Below are 20986 nucleotides of genomic sequence, written 5' to 3' on the forward strand. Positions count from 1 at the left end.
TGAAGTTGTGGGAAATCCATGCACTGATCACAACTATCTCATCTTGATGCACAGCTCAGTGTTACCACCCTACACTACCCATACTCTGTCTGTAATCCTGGCTAAATTTCTTTTCTGTCTTCACCAGAAGCTACGTTTACTGCATAATATCAGCACTGTCTACCTAAAATGAGTTATTCCAATCTCATCAGCCTTAATGACAACCAACTTTATCTGCTTTTTCCATTTTTCATCCATTTTCCCACACTCATCTTCTCTCTTGTCTAGATAACTGTAGTTTCTTCTTTGAGCGATGGCCCCTATTGTGTTCCATTGAGGATTATGCGCATGTGCTCGGAGCTTTTGAAAGTAGTACTGTTCAATGGTCCATGCATGCGCCCTGTGGCATCTCGTGGTCTTACCCAAGGTGATAAAGGGTGCAGCGGGCCACCAGCATCTCCAGTTCCTTCTCACCGCCACATGGTCCGAGTCAGAGCTTCAGCCTGACAGCTGTTTAGCTCCACCCTCCTGCCTAACAGCTGATCAGCTTCTCCCTCCCCGCTAACAGCTGATGAGCTGTTGAGCCCTGCCCTCCCACCTAACAACTGATCAGCCCTGCCCTCCCACCTAACAACTGATCAGCCCTGCCCTCCCACCTAACAGCTGATCAGCCAGCCCTCCCACCTAACAGTTGTTGAGCCCTGCTGGCAGCCTAACAGCTGATCAGCTGTTGGCTGCACCCTTGGCTGGCAGGTGCTCCAACCCTGCCCAGAAGTCACAGAGTCCAGAACTCCATGACAATCCAACCCACGATCCACAAGAAATGGTCTGCGGATGTCCACGGATTTGCAGAGCTCTGTCAGTTTTGCAGGGCTTGCGGATTTGTCGGGCTCTGTCGCCCCCTGTTCCAATGGTTCTGGCAGCACTGCCATTTGGTGAGATTTCTGACTCTTTGGACTCAGACAATACAGATGTCCGACATGGTCTACCACTCCTGTTCTGGAAGCATGACTATTGGAGGGTTCTGATGGCAGCATGGCAGTTCCCCATGTTGCCTTACCCACAGAGCTGGTATGTGGCCCCGTGGTCACATGCTACACAACAGCAGAGTCAACTGGGCTGGCCTTTCTGGAGCTCAGCCCCAATATTCACCCTCCAACCAGTCCAGCTCAGTTTTGGATGACTCCACCACCTCACCAACACCCTCATCTGGTAGGTGCTCCGACATAGCACTAGATGACGCACCTGTTAGCCTGACTCCAACAGATCCAGAAAGGCATCCTTCATCTTCTCCTGATGCAGCTGCCTCTTCAATCCTTTCGTCTCCACCTTATGACTATTGCCAGTTCCAAGAATTGCTGTGGAGAATAGCTAATATCCTTTGAATTGCTTTGGAGGAGGTATAAGACAGTCAACACCAGTTGCTTGACAACTTGCATTCTTTGGTACTGACAAGGGTGGCTCTATCAATTAATGATGCCATCCTCCAACCTCCATCACTGTATGGCACACCCCAGCCACATGTGCTTCCATCCCAAAAGGGGCTGAGAGGACATACTATGTCCCCGCCCAGGGGCCAAAGTTCCTATTCTTGCATCCTCCACCGAACGCATTGGTCATCCAGGCAACCTTAGAATGTTCTAAGCAACAACACTCCCTGCTCCACCCTATCTGAGAGGGGAAAAGACTGGACCTCACGGGCAGAAAGGTCTTCTCCTCAGCGGGACTCTAGTTTTGTATTTCAAATTACTTAACCCTGATGGCCAAATATGATTTCATTAACTGTGGATGCTTAACTGACTTTGCAGACAAGCTACCCCCACAATATCGCAACCAAGTCCACGCAATTTTGGAGGAAGGCAAATTACTCACAAGATCCATGCTACAAGCTGCAGTGGACTCCATGGACAAGGTCTCCCACGTCCTGGCAACAGGAATTGTCATGAGGAGGGAATCCTGGTTACACTCCTCCAGTTTCCCCAGGGAGGGACAAAACACAATAGAAGACATCCCATTCGACAAATCGCATCTCTTCAGTAAGAAGACAGACTAATCCCTACACTCACTAAAGGACCCTAGGGCCACCCTAAGGTCTCTAGATACTTACACACCAGCACCTAAGTGGAAATTCTATCGCTTGCTCCAACTGTAACAGCCCGACAGCCATACCACCAACGTTCCTAACAGCCTTCTCAAAAAAGTCCTAAGGTTCACCAATCATGTCCTCCTATGTCAACTGCCCACACACCAATGCAACACACCCAAATGTCATGCAAACAACATTTCTGAGTGTCTGTAGAGAACCATCAACCACTCTGTACACCAACTCCCATTTCATTTACCCTCTTTGGGGGGGTACCTCAGACTCTTTCTGCCAGCATGTAAGGCCATAACAATGGACAAGTGGGTCCTAGATATCATCCAGAGTGGCTATGTCATAGAATTTAGGGCGACGCTCCCGTCTCACCCACCTCCTTGGTCCACAAACGTGGAACATCCACGTGACAACATTCTCCAACTAGAGGTCGATTCCTTATTGCAGAGGGGAGCTGTAGAGCTAGTCCTAGACGCTTTTCAGGGCACAGGATTCAACTAAAGCTATTTCCTAGTCCCCGAAAAAACCAGAGATGGGGACCAATATTAGATCTCCAATGCCTCAATTGCTTAATCTCCAAACCAAGATTCCGCATGGTCACGCTAGCAACAATCATTTCCTCCTTAGAAAGAGGCATGTGGTTTACGGCTCTCGATATGCAGGATGCCTACTTCCATATCAATATACACCCAATGCACAGAAGTTTCCAGAGGGACCTTGGCATCTTCAATACAAGATTCTACCATTCAAATTCCCCACTGCCCCATGAGCATTCACAAAAGTCTTCTCCGTGGTGGCAGCCCGTCTCAGGTGTCAAAAGGTCCTGGTTTTTCCCTATCTAGATGACTGGCTCAGAGCAGCATGATCCAAAGAAGAAGCCCAGGAATTGATGTCCCAACTGCGTCTTCTCTTCTTCTCACTGGGGGTCAGTGTAAACATTGAAAAATCAACTTTAACTCCTACACAATCCCTGGAGTTTATCACGCATAGATGTGACCTCTGCCCGAGTTTTTCTACCAAAGGAAAGGTTCCAGACAATTTGGGAATACTTGCAACCCTTCATTTTTGGCCAAAACCCGCACCTCTCTCAGGACACATGGTAGCTTGCACATATATCACACCCTTCGCTTACCTTCACCTATTCTCCCTTTAACTCTGGCTACAAAAGTTCTACTTCCCCCTGTATCAGCCCTTGCATATGCCGCTCCATGTGCCACCAGAGGTTCTCTCCTCAGTCCAATGGTGGATGGACCCACTATGAATCTGCTCAAGGATGACCTTCCTCCCATCCTCGCCCACTGTGACGATCATGACGGATGCATCACTCATGGGCTGCGGTGCCCACATGGATGATTGCATGACTCAAGGCACCTGGACAGCACAAGAGTCCAGGAGGCACATAAACATCTTGGAACTCCGGGCAACATGCAAATCTTGCCAGGCATTCCTGACAACCATCAGAAACCAACACATTCTTGACATGTCAGACAACACAACCATGTTCTTCTACATAAACAAATAAGGAGGGACAAAATCCCGAGCGCTGTGTGCAGAAGCTATGCGTCTTTGGAAATGATGCATCACACGCAACATTCTTTTAACAGCCTGCCTACCTACCAGGCACTGAGAACATGATTGCTGATGCTCTCAGCAGAAACTTTGCAATTGACCACAAATGAGAGTTGTACGACTGTAATCACAGATATTTTTGGCTGATGGGCAACCCCAGTGAGGAATCTTTTTGCATCCCAGAACAATACCAAATGCACCCAATATTGTTCGAGGGGAGGAGTTGGAACCCAATCACAAGAAGCCCCCCCCTAGTACTTGACTAGTTAGACTGGACCAATTATGTCTCCCTCCCCCACTCCCTTCTTACCACGAGTGATCCACAAGATCAGATGGGAAAGGGCAACAACCGTCTTGATAGCCCCCTTCTGGCCTCACCAGTTTTTGTTCTGTTCCTCCTTTACATGTCGAAGTACCTTCCACTCACACTTGGATCATTCCCAGAGCTATTAACACAGCACAACGACAGACTCAGACACCCCAACCAACACATTCTTCCCCAACAGCAAGGTTTTTGGATAGACATCTCCAGTTTTGCAGGAATGCTCCCTGGCAGTGTGAGATGTCTTCTCCAACAGTAGGAAGGAGTCTACAAGATGCTCATATCAAGCTAAGTGGACACGTTTCAGTTCCTGGGCTGTCCAGCAGGGCCTTGTCCCTGAAGTGGTGTGCATTCCACTACTCCTGGAATACTTCCTCCAGTTAAAGGAATCCTGACTGGCCCTCAGTTCCATTAAGGTGCATGTATCTGCCATTAGCACCTTTCATCCACAATTGGATGATCATTCAATTGTTACACACCCACTAACTGTATGATTCTGGAAGGTCCTTATGTGAAAGCACACTCCCATTCAACCTATCGCCTCCCAATGGGCCGTTACCTAGTCCTCACCACACTAACAGCTGCCCCCTTTGAACCTATAGCCTCATGTTCTCTCTCTCTCTCCTTTCCGTGAAAGTCTCCTTTCTTGTTGTTATTACTTTGGCTAGGAGAGTTGGTGAACTGGGAGCCATGATAGCTAGCCCCCTCCCCTCACAACTTTCCATAAAGATAAGATCTCTCTAAGGGTCCACTCTAAGTTCCTACCCAAGGTGGTTTCCTAATTCCACCTCAGTCAATCCATACATTCATCTATCTTATTTCCCAAACCTCACGCCTTGAATGAGAAAAGAAGGCTTCACTTGCTACATGTTCAAAGGGCATTGGTCTTTTATCTTTTGGAAATCTCTCAGGCTTTTTGTTGCCAAAGTGAAGAGAATGAAAGGACAAACCATTTCCACCCAGAAAATCTCCAAGTGGGTTCAGAGTGCATGACGCGCTATCAGTTATGAGGATGATCCTCACCTGAAGGGATTTGGGCCCATTCCATGAGAGTGCAAGCATCAACCACAGCCATGCTCCACAACATGTCTCTCGCAGACGTATGCAAGGCAGCCACATGGTGTTCGATACACGCCTTTTCCACGCACTACTTTCTTGTGCACGATTTTGCAACGGATGCTTCGTTTGGAGCAGCATTCCTCCATTCCACAGTCTCCTCACACCAGATTCCCACATAGGTACTGATTGTTAATCACCCTTAGTGGAATACAATAGGGACCATCACTTGAAGAAGAAAATGAGGTTACTTATCTGTAACTGAAGGTTCTTCAAGATGTGTGGTCCCTGTCTGTATTCCAAACCCATCCTCCTTCCCCTCTGCTTCAGAGTCAAAGGCTCAGTGGTAGAGAAGAAACTGGAGATGCCGGAAGCCCACACTGCCCTTTATCGCCTCAGGCGAGACCACGAGGTGCCACAGGGCAGATACACAGACCACCAAACAGTTCTGCTTTTAAAAGCTCTTGCTCTGGGTGCATGATGTATTTGCATAACCCTCAGTGGAATACAGATAGGGACCACATGTCTCGAAGAACCTTCAGTTACAGGTAAGTAACCTCGTTTTCTTTGCACTGTGTACAAACAGTAATCCTGGTTTTTTTTAATCAGTGTTCAAGCTTGTCTACATTACCTTAGTATCTATTCACATTCTTTGTACATTTTTTCAAAGACCAGAATTAAAAATCTACCTACTAGTTTTTTCTACTTTTACAGCCTCAATCTATCCATCCTCTCTGACATAGTCACTTCCTGTATTTTTCAGCTAGAATCTTCCTTTGTCTGTCTCTCTCTTAGGTATATTACTTACACCCTATCTGATGCAATTCCTCCGCCAGCCCTGAATTATAGTTTCAGTGGTTTCAAAGACTTTATAAAGAAGTACCTCTTCTCTCTTGCATTTTGTTGCCCACCTTCAGCCTTTACTTCTCTCATGTCTAATTTGTTTTTCTAGTCATGTAGTATCCCCTTTATATTATATTATATTTGAAAAATTCTGCATTTTTTAACTGATTGAAACATTTTGTGAAGCTGCTATACAAAAATAAATTGAATTTGTAAATTGAATATTTATCTATTGTATTCAGATTGATTTATGGCGAATGAAGAATAGGGTTTTATTTTGTTTCCTCTCATTCAATATGATCAAATTAAATGTTATCACTTGCATTGAATAAGTATTCAAATCTTGAACAGAGTCAGCTATAACATGGAAATCAGCTGTTTCATAATTTGGAGTCAAACAGATCTAATAACATAGGGACTTGAAGGAATAGAAACTCAGTACATGTTTTAATGTGTTATCTAAACAAAATAGGGAGAGGGGACTATAGCAGCTATATGTATATAAATAACATAGCTAAAATGTGTCAAGTCTCAGCTTCAAAAAATGGAGGTGCTAGTGCTTCTCAATGAAAAGGTTGTATTATTTTTTTTTAACATGGGTAAAAACACTTTCCCCTAACCTCATTCTCAGAAGCATCTGAATGTGCTACAGCTGAAGTTCTCCATAAAAATTCAACCTGAGGGTAAACATCTGGCATAGAAAATTTCAGCCCAACCATTTTAAGTTTGGAGAAAAGTTATTAGCAAGTGAAAAAACAGGGTCTTACAATGAAAAATGTCAGGCAAACTTAATTATAAGCATCATTATCTGTGACATTTATAATTATACACACTTAAACATGTATTTTTAAAAATTACATAGGCAGTGAAATGATTTCAAAATTATTCTGTGTGAAACTAGTAAAATAGAAACAAAAACATAGCTACAGTTTTTGTGATAACTAATGTTTGGTATGGTCAAGTTACTTAAAAATACATTAATATAGATGATTTTGTCTGTGATTACACTCAGCAATTGGCATATGCCCTGGTGAGATAGGGGTTGTGTGTGTACATATACTAACTTTAAGTATATTATGTATAACAGTTGTATAGACTTACAACAAATGCAGTTACTATTTCTTGTTTTCTCAGTGAAGGTGATAAAAGTTCATTGTTAGTCTTCTGCAATTTTAAAACGGGGTTTGATTCAGAGAAGCATTTGGGCTCCTGGCTTCATTGGGACTTATACACATGCAAGTGTGTAAGTCCGTTCCTGAGCATGGGTGCTCCTAAATCAGAGCTTTAGTAAATACCTACACCTTACATATAGCAATAATGTTTGTTCAGTATTTTGCCCAGTTTATATTTATTTAATTGTTACTTTAACAATTTAAAATGAGTAATGATAAAAAACTAACAGGAGCTATATCAGGAAAATCACAAAATCTTGAAGCTGTATTAACCAAATGTAAGCTACTATGTAAGACTTAAATGACTAAAAAAGCATGTAAAAGAAACATAATTGTGGCAGCTAAAAATACTGTGCAGATTTTGTAAAATAGCAAAAGGTAGGATGAAATGTAACACCGAAGCTATCAAGTATCTGGTCCTGCAATGTGTACTGACAGGAATAGGCCTTAAGTCTCAGGGGGAGAGGAGAGTAAATCTGTTTATTCTGGTAAAATTTAATTTTTAAAGTTTTGAAATGTATGTAATTTTGGTGTGAAAAGAGTAGTTGCAGATCTAAAAAAACAGCATATATCCATCAGGAAAACTAAATTTGAATGGATTAAAAACTTTAAAAAAATATTACAAAGCTTTCTCTGTTTTATTGAACTGTATATCATTTTTTAAAAGAACTTGATTAATATTTTGAAAATGTTTACCACTTGATTTCTAAATATATGGAAAAGTTTGGCTTTAGGAAGAAAATCAGGGAAACTTTATTTTTTCACTGAATAATTGGAAACTCTTAAATTATAGCTAAGGAAGAAGCAAATTGTGCAGTGTGTGACAGCCCTGGAGACCTCTTAGATCAACTTTTTTGTACTACCTGTGGGCAGCATTACCATGGGATGTGCCTGGATATACAAGTTACACCTTTGAAACGAGCAGGTTGGCAGTGTCCTGACTGCAAAGTGTGCCAGAACTGCAAGTAAGTGGGCATGGGGCATGGTTTTACATATACTAAGATTTTAAGCACAAAGTGTTGTTAAAACTTTTTATCTTAAACTGTTCTAAAAAAATAAAGATTGCATACCAAAGTACATCTGCTTAGCACTTAGTGCTAGCTTAAATAACTGATCAAATCCCAAAGCATTTGACTCTAACTCAAAAAAGGGCTGAGGTGGAACTCCTGTATATTAGGCATCTTACCACTGGCTGGAAGTGTTCTTTGTGCAAGACTGAGCCTTCTATTTCAGAATATTTTGTAGAGGGAGTGAACTGATAAGTTATTGCTAGAACGGATTTGTGGCTTTCCTAAGTAACCTGAAGGTGATGACAAGTCAAGAGCAGTCACTGATAAGACAGGCATTTGAAGCAATGAAATAAATGTTACAAGGGTTCACTCAGAGGACTGGGATACACCTGTACAATTTTATTTGTATATAATAGAGAGAGAGAGAGAGAGAGAGAGATTTTTTTTTTTAAAGTGCCCATTGAGAAAGAAAAAAAAAAAGAATATTGTTCAGTTGTATGGACTTCCTCAAGGACAAGCTGAGAGAATGAAGAGCGACTTAATTGCTGCCTGACATGCCTGATACATAGGGCAAAATGTACCTCCAGAGCTGTACCCTTTACCAAGAATACCACATTTGAAGACAGTTGCTGTATTTCCTCACCACACACAGGCTACAGCAGATATCAACAGTCAAGGGTTAATATTGGAGTACATTCTAAAGAGTACCCCACAAGAAGAGTTCCAATATGTTGTGGCAGGACTTGTTAATAAATCCACTCCTCAATGGCAAATGGAATTGTGATTATACATAGTATATTGTTTTGTTGGGAACAGGGTGACAGAATTATGCAGATTTCATAGGACAGGGTTTTATCCATTTTGCTATTCAGAGCAGCATTTACTCCTTCCTCTAAAATATATCTCTCTACTAACAAAGTAGCATCTAATACACAGCATGACATTTTGTTGATGAGTTCTGAATGTGAGCCTACAGTTTAACTGTGCATCTTCATCAAAACCAAACCTTGGTGGTACACTCAGTTGCTGCATTTAATTATTAGAACTTAAAAATACACTCAAAATATATTTCAGACATTTAAAAACACTGGACAGATTGTGAGCTTGTTCCTTTCTCAATGGGCAATTTTTGAAAGAAAATGCCTATTTTTTTATATATATACAATACTCTGTAAATTGTCACAGAAGCCAATGGAGGTATGATAATTTACACCAACAGAAGATCTGCCGTAATCTGTTAAGAAAAATTAGGTTTGTAATCTTCTCCCTTAACAATTGTTTTTACTCATTTGCACGCATATTGGTTTGGCATCATAGGCATATAGACAGGCTGAACTGTGGGCAACTTTTTTGAAGAAATATCATTGAACCATTTGTTTTGAGGAGAAGGAAAAAATGCATAGGCTTTCCAGACACACACAAGGCAGACCGTTTCAAATTTTGAGCTGATGCGCCTTGATGGAATTCTCTCTAAAGATGTTAATTTTAGCCAAATATTCCTTGAATTTTCAAACATAGGTACCAAAAGCTAGGTCTTAAATCCATATAGAGACATCTAAATAATAGAGGTTGATTGCCAGAAGTCATAGGAGTTTGCAAGTATTAGACAATTTTGAAACCAAGACAACTTTATTTTAGTTTCTTAAATATAGATTTAAGAGCCTGTCTGTAGACACCTATGTTTGAAAATTGTCTATATGTTGTTGCAATGTAAAGGGGGTTCTGTCCCAACTATCCCAACTTTGTTCTTAGAATACTTTCTAAAGAGTGTTTTTTCAATATGGCCTGTTTTAAATGGCTTTGTTTTTGAGTGTTGCTGTTGACATATTTCTTAGGCATTCTGGGGAAGACAACAAGATGCTGGTGTGTGATACATGTGACAAAGGGTACCATACTTTTTGTCTGCAACCAGTTATGGACTCTGTACCAACAAATGGCTGGAAATGCAAAGTAAGTTGAATATGTTTTTAAAATATTCATTGCCTATGTGGGGCCAAACTTTGATATGTTGAGTATTGCCTTACTCCATATTGCTATTGAAGCCAGAGTGATTATTTGTGGAATAAGGGTTCTGTTTGAAGTGAGTAAAAGTATCAGAATTCAGCCTTTGGCTACAGAAAATAGTTTGTTGGGTGTTTTTAACTCAGTATAGATGTGTATATGGGTGTAACATTAAGACAACAGTCTAACTTTCTTAATCCCTGAGAATTTCACATATCTGATTGTGTCTGGGTACTGGCTGAGCCCGGAGGGTTAAGCTAACGAGGAGCAGCTGGGAGGCTCCTTAGACAGGCCCTATAAAAGCTTGCAGGAAGGAGCTCAGGGGGTGACCAGAGACTCACTGAAGGGAGGAAGTAGGAGCAGTAGCTGGAAGGGGCAAGAGGTCAGCCTGACAGGGAGAAACCTCAGGTGGAGGTGAGCTGCCCTGATCTGGTGGCGGGGACTGTGTGGCCCCTGATTTGGGACTCTAGCTGTAAATAGTTGGTGGTGGGAAGACAAGCCTGTAAATAAAGAGCAGTAGTGGGAGCACAAAGCTGCATCTGCATGTGGCTTGTGGGAGAAAAAGCCTGGAGCAGCAAGGGAGAAGCACGGATCCCTTTACACGTGGGGGCTTGTCCAGGACCAGAAGCCAGTGGGTTGCTGGCCCAGAGATGTAGGACACCCTGAAATGGCTGGTGAAGCAGTAGGAACAGATGCAGCAGGCCATGCAAAGCTTCCAGCAAGCCCAGCAGGCGGAGAAACAGGCCTTGCTCACCTGGCAGGCTGAACAGCAGAAAAGCCTGCAGGATTTTATTTGGGAGCAGGCCAGCATCCAGCAGCAGCTATTGCAGCAAATGGTGAGTCCTGCGGTGGGGATGTCAGTTGCCATCTCCCCACCCCCCGTGGGTCTGGACTATGTGAGATGGGCCCAGTGAATGACCCACATGCCTTCCTGGGTACATTCAAGCAGGTAACCCTGGGTGCCAGGTGGGACAGAGCCACCTGAGCCCTCCGGCTGGCACTGTACTTAGTCGGTGAAGCTCAGGCAACCTACATGGCCGTAAATGAGGAATAGGCCAGGAACTACGTGGCGGTAAGGGCAGCCGTCCTCAGTAGGGTCGGCCTGTCGGCTGAAAGTTACCACCAGAAGTTGCGGGCGACCTGGTGGACCAGGAGTATGCGGCCCCAAGCCTTTGACCAGAGGCAGATGAACTGGGGCAACCGCTGACTGAGGCCTGAGACTCTCACTAAAGGGGAGATAATGGATGCGATAGTCCTGGAACAATTTTTCCATAGCCTGCCGGAAAATGTGTGGGCGTGGGTTAGGTGGAATCAACCAGGGACAGTAGATGCCGCGGTCAAATTGACAGAGGAGAACGTGGAGGCAGACTTGCCCCGAGGGAAGGCTCGCCTGACCAGGGCGAGGCAGGAAGCCCAGAGACCCAACCCTTGGGAAGGGCCCAGAGCAGAAGAGGGAGGAGCCCTGAGGAGCTGCCGGTGGAGCCGGGCAGCTGGTCTGCTGGCAATGCAGACTGCTAGGCCATAAGAAAAATGACTGCTGCCAGATGGACTGTGGCTTTGTTGAATTTTGTGGTTGAACTGAGGTGGGGAGGGTGAGGCAAGAGTCTGAAGTTGTCCACCATCCCCGTGAAGGTGGGGAGAAAGTCCCGAAGGGGTCTGATGGATACAGCCTCCGCCTGCTCACTGATCCGAGGGGGGCTGGTGAAGCCACAATGGATACTCCCAGGGGAAAAGATAAGCCTGAAATGTATCCATGGGGACAGGAAGTCCTGCGTGGTGGCCCAAGTGCCCCTAGAGACACAGGGCAGATTTGATTGGAAACGGGTTAGTGTAGTACAAGGCCTACTGTACCCGGTAGTGCTGGGCACGCACTGTAACACCTTTCCCGGAGGGAAAGGCACCTGGAGACAGGGAAAAGTGGGAGGCTGCTAGAAGGAGTGGGTGTAGCCTCAGGAGCTAAGGAACCCCGGTGAAGGTGGAGACCCCCAACACCAGAGCCCGGAAAGGGCAACAGGGGAGTCTGAGCCCAGAGAGGAGAAAAGTAGAAGACCCTAGATAGCAGAGCACAGAAGAAAAGGGGTTAGGGTGAATGGCTAGCCGAGGCCCTGTGAACAAGGGAAGAGGGCCAGCAGCACCCCTACCAGCGCAACCCCTGAGAGGGCGGCCCAAGCCACCCCGGGTGGGCCTGAGAAGCCTGAGCTCCTGGCGGTCCTGGGGGAGGTCAGGATGGAACCTGGACCCCTTCTGAGAGATGGGGGGCACAATTGGTGTGATGACCTGTAGGCAGCCACAGAGCTGTGGGGCCACCTGGCCCCCATGCAGTGTACTTTCTACAGCTGGGGGGGTGAACAAACAGAAAAAGATGACTCCTGCAAAGTCACCCCATAGAGTGGGTGGCCTTTCCCTGCTCAAATCTTCCAGGGAGAGCACGGAGGGGGTAGGGACAAGTAAACCTGGCAGTTCATAAGTGGGGAGGCGTGTGACAGGGTGCTGGTGAAGCCCGGAGGGTTAAACCAACCCTCTGCCACTGGAGCCCTATCTAAATGGGAAATAGAACTAACTGAATGAGCCTGCAGGGACTAGGCTAACGAGGAGTAGCTGTAAGGTTCCTTAGACAGGCCCTATAAAGACTCACAGGAAAGAGCTCAGGGGGCTGACCAGAGGCTCACTGAAGGGAGGAAGTAGGAGCAGTAGCTGGAAGGGGCAAGAGGTCAGCCTGACAGGGAGAAACCTCAGGTGGAGGTGAGCTGCCCTGATCTGGTGGCGGGGACTGTGTGGCCCCTGATTTGGGACTGTAGCTGTAAATAGTTTGTGGTGGGAAGACAAGCCTGTAAATAAAGAGCAGTAGTGGGAGCACAAAGCTGCATCTGCATGTGGTTTGTGGGAGAAGCCTGGAGCAGCAAGGGAGAAGCACGGATCCCTTTACACTGATACTGAATGGTGTGAATTATTTTTTAGATATTTTATAGTGCATGTAAATATGGAGGCTAACTAAAAATATGTTGTTTGTTTTTCTTGAAGTTCCATTTCACTGAGACTTCTGACAATCTTTTTTTCATTTAATTCTTTATCCCAGTTTTGCATGATTTATTATTTTTATTCGTCTTTTGAGTGGCGAATTTGTTGCCTCTGAGACAGATGCCTGTACTACTGGAAAGTATCTCTGCCAGCCTGTCAGCTTGCTTGATGCCTAAAGCTTATTTGCTTGTTTTTTTTCAAAATTAATAAAATGACAGACAGGAACCAGCATATTCATAAAAATATATTGTACCTTTAAAATTAAACTTCTGTGGATAAGATGTTCCCAGTTTATGTAAACCTTCATGAGAAATCCTTGTTCTAATTATATTTAGTTTTTTTTATATAGGACTTAGTGTTTGTACAGCATTTTGAACACAAGTTTTAAAGCTCATAATACACATGTAAGGCAAGTACTATATGCACTGTATGTCTATCTGCCTCCATTTTACAGTTTGGAAAATTGAGGTATAAAGCTGAAATAAAAGTCCCCACACATCTGGCAAAGCTGAGATTAGAACTAGCGAGTTTCTGGTTTCCAATCTTGTGCTCTTTCCTTTAGGTCATGCTGCCAAACTGAATGCTGCTATTCATTAATTAGTTCAGTGAGCAGTAGACACTTCACTGAACCGATATCAGTCATATTTAATCTTTGGTATTCCACCAACTGAATGGTGTAGATACACATTTTTTGTGTGTGATAGAAAAGTGTCACAGGTTCAGTGGTTTCAGCTTTAACAATAGCAGTCTTCCCCCTCGCTCCCCCAATGTTGCTACATTCTTAGGAGGAAGGAGACTCAGGACATGTGTACACCACAAAGTTAAGTTGACTTAATTTAAGTCGACATCCAGCTGCCACAGTAATTAAATGGGTTGGACACGTCCACACTACCCTCATTATGCCGGTGGAGGGCGTCCTCCCTAGCAGCACTTGCATCGATGTAGAGAGCAGTGCACTGTGAGTAGCTATCCCACAATGCAATCAGCCACAGTGGGTTTTGGGAAGGGCTTGCAGTGCCTCATGGGACCAAAACATTGTTGCAGAGGGGAATGAAAATATGACTTCGACCTCCCATGACGCAGTTTCTTCCCTCCCTTTCTCCTCCCTTCCCTCCCCTGCTTTGAACGGCAAACAACCTGTACTTTTCGTGCCTTTTTTCAAAAGGCTGGCTTAGCCGCACGTGCACCGTAGACTGAGAAGCATGGACCCCGCTCAGCTGTGCACTCTTGTTGTGAGCATTACAAACACCTTGCTCCTTAGCCCGCAATATTTCCAGAGCTGAGACAGGAGCTGCCACATGGAACATTGCGATGTTCTCACAAGCCAGAGAATGAAACAATTCCAGGTTCCTGTTGGCAGTTGTGCAGCAGCTGAACACGGTGGAGCACCATTTCTGGCCCTGGAAAACAAGCATTGACTGGTGGGATCACATTGTTATGAGGTTATGGGATGACGAGCAGTGGCTGCAGAACTTTCAAATGCGGCAGGCCACTTTCCAGGAACTGTGTGCAGAGCTTTCCCCAGCCCTGAAGCGCAGCAGTACTAAAATGAGACCTGTTCTGACAGTGGAGAAGCGAGTGGTGATTGCTGTGTGTAAGTTTGCAATGCCAGACTGCTACTGGTCAGTGGGGAACAATTTGGAGTTTGCAAATCCATCATGGGAACTGTTGTGATCCAAGTGTGCAGAGCCATTAATCGACTTCTGCTAAGAAGGGTAGTGACTTTTGGCAATGTGTAGGACATAGTGGATGGTTTTGCCCCGGTGGGGTTTTCTCACTGCTGTGGGGTGATAGATGGCACACACATCCCTATTTTGGCACCAGATCATCTTGCCAAAGAGTACAAAACCAGAAAGGGATACTTTTCAGTGGTTCAAGCGCTGGTGGATTGCAGGGGGTGTTTCACAGACATCAACGTGGGATAGTCAGGAAAGGTGCATGATGCGCGCATCTTTAAGAAAACAGGTATGTTCAGAAAACTGCAAGCAGAGACTTTCTTTCCGGATTGCAAAATAATCATTGATGACATTGAAATGCCAGTAATGAAACTGGGAGACCCAGCCTACTCCTTGCTCCCATGACTCATGAAGCCATACACCGGACACCTGCAGTCAGGAGCAGTTCAACATTAGACCGAGCAAGTGCAGAATGGTGGTGGGATGTGCCTTTGGACATTTAAAGGGTCTTTGGTGCAATATGCTTACTAGGTTAGATGTCAGTGAAAGCAATATCCTCATTGTTATTGCTGCCTGCTGTGTACTCCATGATATCTGTGAGGCAAAGGGAAAGATGTTTCCACAGAGGTGGGGTTTGGAGGCAGATAGGCTGTCTGCTAATTTTGAGCAGCCAGATACCAAGGCAATAAGAAGAGTCCAGTGAGTAGCACTGTGTCTCTGGGAGGCTTTGAAAACCTGTTTCAGTAATGACCCACAGTAACATACACTGCTTATCTGTGTTGTGTCTTCCCATACCATCCCCTCGGTTGCATCAGTTTCACTGTACCTCCTCTTTCATGCTTTGAATAAACAGAGTATTTCATTCTCAGAATGTTGACTTTTATTGTACAAGCCTAAAGAAACTGAAATACCAGGAAAAAAAATTAACCTTGGACAAACAGTGTGATAAAATTGGAAGGGGAGTCAGTTTGTTTGTGGAAGCATAGTATCTTGCCCATCAAAGGTCATTGAATGGCCACCTTTTGTTCTGAGTACCCACCCCCGATGTTGAGTGGACGGGATACTGCACTTTCCCCCTGCCTCCTGGAATGTTTGGGGGAAGGGGAATATTGCGACGTTTGTGGGCTGTTATGCAGGGGCTGCAGAAGAAGTCTAGCCTAAAGCTGTTTCTCTTGAAACTCAACCAGAGGCCTCAACATGTCTGATTGTTCCGTCATCATCTGCAGCATCTCATCCTGCGTGCCACCCTCATGCTCTGGGCTGCTCCTCTGCTCTCCATGTCCAGTTTTTCAGAGAGTGAAATCCTCCAAGCTCTTTGCTCCGTTTCGGCTGTCCCAGAGGTGTTCATTATCTTATTGAGCACATCGTCATGTAGTCTGTTTTAATCTGGGAAAGCCTCTCTGCCGGTGTGGCGGATGAGCTGAACACCACACTTTCCACTGTAAGGCATGCAAAGCACGAGGCAGCCATTGCCAGTGCATATCCTGGGTCAAGTACACAGTTGCTATTTAAAAATCACGCCCTCTGTTCCACTGAAGTACAAGCCAGAAGATAATCAGTATCCCTAGCTATGCAATGAACCGGTTTGCTGTTTCAGCCATGATGAGTATGGCCCCGGGGCATGGGCGATGGGCTTTGTGCTACAGTTTGTGGACAATCTGCATTGGGAGCACAGGTGGGCAATGCTCCCTCCCCTTAGTAACATGGATATTGTGTGGAAACTGGAGACCACCATTGAGCCTCCCAAAGAATGGTCTTTGTCCGAGGTGGCTCCGGGAGGGTGGGGGGTGGAAGGATTGTGGCTGTGGGAGAACAAAGGAATTCCCTCTTCCCTTAACACTGCTGGTAGTGGTTGCAGTGGGCTTCAGATTCTTATGTCAACACCGATCCCTGCCATCCAAACTGCCAGCATGTTAGGGAAACCATGGTTGAGGGACCCTGACATAATCATGGGTGGGGGATCACATGCTCTATTGTTTGCAGTATCAGCACTTGTAATGAAAACTACCACCGTCTCCCCTAAGGGACCCTATGTGATATCAGTCACCTGAGGGTAACAGAGATGGCAAGGGAGCAGATGCTGCAAGCATCTGGGTACATACTTGGTCCTTACGCTTTTATGCTGCATACCGCAATGATGCCAGCATAATTAATACTGGAGTGGCATGAGAAAGTGTCCTACCGTGGCGGAAGAAATAAGGCAGCCCTCACCAAAAACCTTCTGCAATGGATTGCAGAGTACCTTCATGAAAGTTTCCTGAAGATCTCCATGGAGGATTTCTGGGCCATCCCTATGCACATAAATAGTCTTTTCCAGGAGTTCCCTCTGCATAGCTGGAGTGGCCACTCGGAAGCAGATAGTCACTGCACCTCACTTTTTCTTCTTATTAAACATAAAATATAAGTGCATGTAATCCCTCCAGTTTGATTGGAATAGCATACTCACCAGAAGTGCCTTCCCTGGCATCATGCTCAGCCACAATGCTGTCCTATGACTGGATGGACTGTTCTGGGGTTAAAAATAGCTCCTGGCACTCAAGGAGAATGAATCTTCCATTCACCTATCTCCCATTCTCCTCCTCCTCTTCCTTGTCCAAAACCACCTCCTTGTTGTTGCCTGGGGTGGTCCAGGACTCCAACTTCAGTGAGGTATCCACACTGCTTTTGGGGTAATGGTGGGGTCGCTACTGAGAATTGCATGCAGCTCATTGTAGAAGTGGCATGTTTGCAGTGCAGAACCAGAACAACTGTTTGCCTCCCTTGCCTTCTAATACACCTGCCGAAGTTTTTTGACTTTTCACGTGGCATTGCTGAGTGTCCCAAACATAGCTCTTGTCTCCCATGCCCTACGTGATGTTCTTGTAGATGTCTACATTTCTCTGGCTGGTTTGGAGCTGTGCCTGCACAGACTCTTCTCCGTACAGACCAATAAGATCCATTACCTCCTGTGTACTCCAGGCAGCGGTGCGTTTGGGGTGTTGACTCACCATGATCAGCTGGGCTGGCAAGCTCTCTAAGCTGATCAAACGGGAAATGGGAATTCAAAAGTTCCCTGGACTTGAACAGGAGAGGGGCTGTTTCCTGTGTACCTGGCTGCTGTGCAATGATATTGTAAATGGTCACCAGAGTGGTCACAGAGGAGTATTGTGGGACAGCTCCTGGAGGCCAAGTCAGTCGACTCAAACAATGCAGGGTCTACGCTGCCTCTCTGTTTACTCATCAACATCGTATTAAGCACTACCCCCCTCACAGAAGTGACGTAAAAGGCAAGTCACGTCAGTGAAAGGGACCTGGTAGCATAGATGCATACATTATTAGATCTACATAAGGCGGCTTCCATTGACCAAACTTTGTAGTGTAGATGATGCCTAAGGAAAAAACCATTTGACGACAGCCTATCACAAAGAAATGATTTTGATTAAAAAACATTTAGAGTATTTTAGTGTCTCATACTCTTGATTTGTTTTTCATGGCATCATTTAAAAAAATACTTTCTATTAGACTGATGCTTTGATTATAATCACTTGCCTGATATAAAGGAGATTTAATATGTTATGGACCAAGTTTGGAACCTGATCTGTGATATGTACTTATCGCATTTCCTAGTGAGATAAAGTAGCTTGGGTATCCAACTGTCAAATGTGGACTTGCAGTTACACTATTAGAAAGTGTAAAATGTCATGAATGTGTTAAGCATATATTTTTTTAAACCAATTTATATAATGTTACTGCTGCAAAACATACTAAAGGTTCATTACTCTAGGCCAAGTTGAACCCTCTGATGCAAAAAAAATTTTAAAAAGGAGGAATGTGAGGAAAAAAACAGCCCATTGCTTTCCTTTTGGAGCTTTCCTCCGATCATATCTTCTTGGAGAGAGAATGGGAATGCCATGTGGAACAGTAAGTGAGTTTCGGGCACAAACCTTACAGATCTTGAAGCATCTGCAGTCTTCTGTGAGGTCTTGTGTTACTTCATGGCCTTCAAGTTTCTGGGTGCTCTTCCAATCTTCCTATTAGTGATGCCATTCTGACGGGTTTCCCCAGTTGTCTCCTGCTGCTGGAGAACCTTAAACGGTGTCATGAGTGGTCCTACCTTGAGCGCCCTCCTGCAGCAGGCCACAGCACAGCTGTTGTGCCTGCCTCAGTTTTCCTCCTTCTGAGTTCCCGATATCTGTATGCCAGGCTCACTTGCCTCAGTAATATTACTCTTTGCAACTGGTTTATTACTTAAACACTGTGCAAATAATCTCCAACAAAAATCCCAACACATAATCCATTTATCACATCCAGTGCATATAGTCTTTAAAATCCCTGTACATCTAGTCCCTTGATGCCCCAAGTACCACACCTCCGGTGTTTTCCACCACACCAAGGCGCCTTGTCAGTCCTCTTCTGTCCCTCTGCCAGGACAACCATCCCAGCTCTCCCAGCTAGAGTGCAACCCTACTCTTCCCAGCAGGAAACCCCCACAGCTTCTTTGCTGGAGAGATCATTCTCACTCGGGGACCATCCCTCATTCCTCTGCCTCTCTCACTAGCCTCCTGGTTCCAGCTGGAGACATTAGCGGGTAAGCCCCTCCATTGTTCCCCTGCCTTCAGTCCTTTCCGGCTCTTAGCTTTGACTGTCCAGTTTAGGCAACACACTCTGCTGCTCTCTGGCCTTCAGCCCTCCAGCCCTGGTGTTCTGGCTTGGTGTTGTTGCCAGCAAACCCTCTTGCTACTCTCCTGCCTTCAGCATTTCCCAGGAACCTCGTACAGTTTCCTTCAGAGACCTCCTCCAGTCTTCTGGTCTCTGGAAGCTCTCATCTGCCCCTTTTTCTAACCGACACAGGCCACTTTGACTCATGGGGTCTCTCTCTCTCTCTCTCTCTCTCTCTCTGAGTCTCCCTGATCCTTTATAGCCTCTGGTATTGCCTTGCCCTTTTAATTGGCCAAACTGGGAGCACCTGTTCTGGCACAGGGGTGCTGCAGTTGCTTCATTTACAGGGGCAGCCACCCTGTGACAAAATGTGTGTGTGCATTGTGCATGCGGTGTTCTAGAACATCTCAGAAAAAGTTAATAATAACAGCTCAAGCTGTATTAACGTCTGAGTGGAGGTTCTCTTCAAACAAAGCTCCCTAAATTTAGTTTAGCTTCACTGCAGTCTGCCTCTCTACACACGCATCCTGGATCTTACAAAAAGTCCTTCAGAGTGTCTCTAGAAGAGAAAGGAAGGTTGACATGGAGGCAGCCGATCCTAATGCATTCCCCACCCCATTTCATGTGAGAAGGAGAGCTGCATGCTGAGGGATGGGTCTGGGCACCAATCCCTAGGGATTGTGTCTCTGTCTTTATCACATGTTGCCCTTGGTATCTATCAAGTTAATAATCATAGTTTTTAAGGTGAGATGGGACCTTAGCGATCGTCAGCTCTGACCTCCTGCATATACCACAGGCCAGAAATCCCAACTTAGCAATCTCTAGAGGAATCCTGCCACCAGGTTGTGGTGTGACACCATAAATACTCCATGGAGGCTACTTCCACGTGAATCAGCCTATATAGGCACTTAAGCAACCCCCTGCATAGGAGATGGGAAGGGGGATGATCCATACAAAGATCCATCTGGATTCCTTACACTGCTCATGTCTGCCTCCATACATTGCTTTTGAGGCACCTTGTACAAAGTCGCGGTCTGTGCCACAAAGTAGGTGTTTCCTGCCCTGTATGACTCCCTACATCCTGCCACTCTTTGTTCAGTAAAACAATACCAGTTCAACTGCACAGGGCCCTTTCACAATGGAGGAAGGGGCTATACTTACCCCATTGTTGGTAGCATAAATGGCAATAATTTGGTAATACATTTTAAGGCATCATATGCTACACAGAAAATGAGCAGTAATTGAATAGTTATGCATGCTGTTAAAAGGTGATGACCATTCGTTCAGAAGTTATAAATGTAAAAATGTAATATGGACTGAAGATAGTGAATATGTGATTTTATTTGGTGACCTTTGTGAAATGAGTTGAGTCCTAATTCACTTCTCATTATACAGGTGTCAGAATCACAAATGCATCACCACAGCTGGGGTACTAATTGGTACGCTTGTTGGTAAACTCAACAAGAAGCTGACATTTGAATGGGATTAGAGCTTGAAGTATCCACTCACCAAAGAGGTGTCCTTTTCAAGTGAAAGTGCAGTGCAAGGACATTTTTCCTGCTGTTGCCAGGCTCTACATATTCTGTGGATAGATAGAAGACATCCAG

At 45.1% G+C, this 20986-nt stretch overlaps 1 protein-coding gene across 2 annotated transcripts in view; it reads left to right on the plus strand.

Moving 5' to 3' along the window:
* Window positions 1-20986, plus strand: part of KMT2C (lysine methyltransferase 2C) — a 302649-nt gene that overhangs the window by 153326 nt on the left and 128337 nt on the right. For both annotated transcript variants that reach the window (XM_067542734.1, XM_067542735.1), the window contains 2 exons: window positions 7830-8001; window positions 9882-9996. In XM_067542734.1, the coding sequence (XP_067398835.1) occupies window positions 7830-8001; window positions 9882-9996 (287 nt within the window). The remainder of the gene's footprint in view (window positions 1-7829; window positions 8002-9881; window positions 9997-20986) is intronic.

This window comes from Emydura macquarii, unplaced genomic scaffold (assembly GCF_026122565.2).
Source record: "Emydura macquarii macquarii isolate MOO-44397 ecotype Brisbane River unplaced genomic scaffold, CSIRO-AGI_Emac_v2 contig_719, whole genome shotgun sequence".
NCBI lineage: Eukaryota > Metazoa > Chordata > Testudines > Chelidae > Emydura > Emydura macquarii.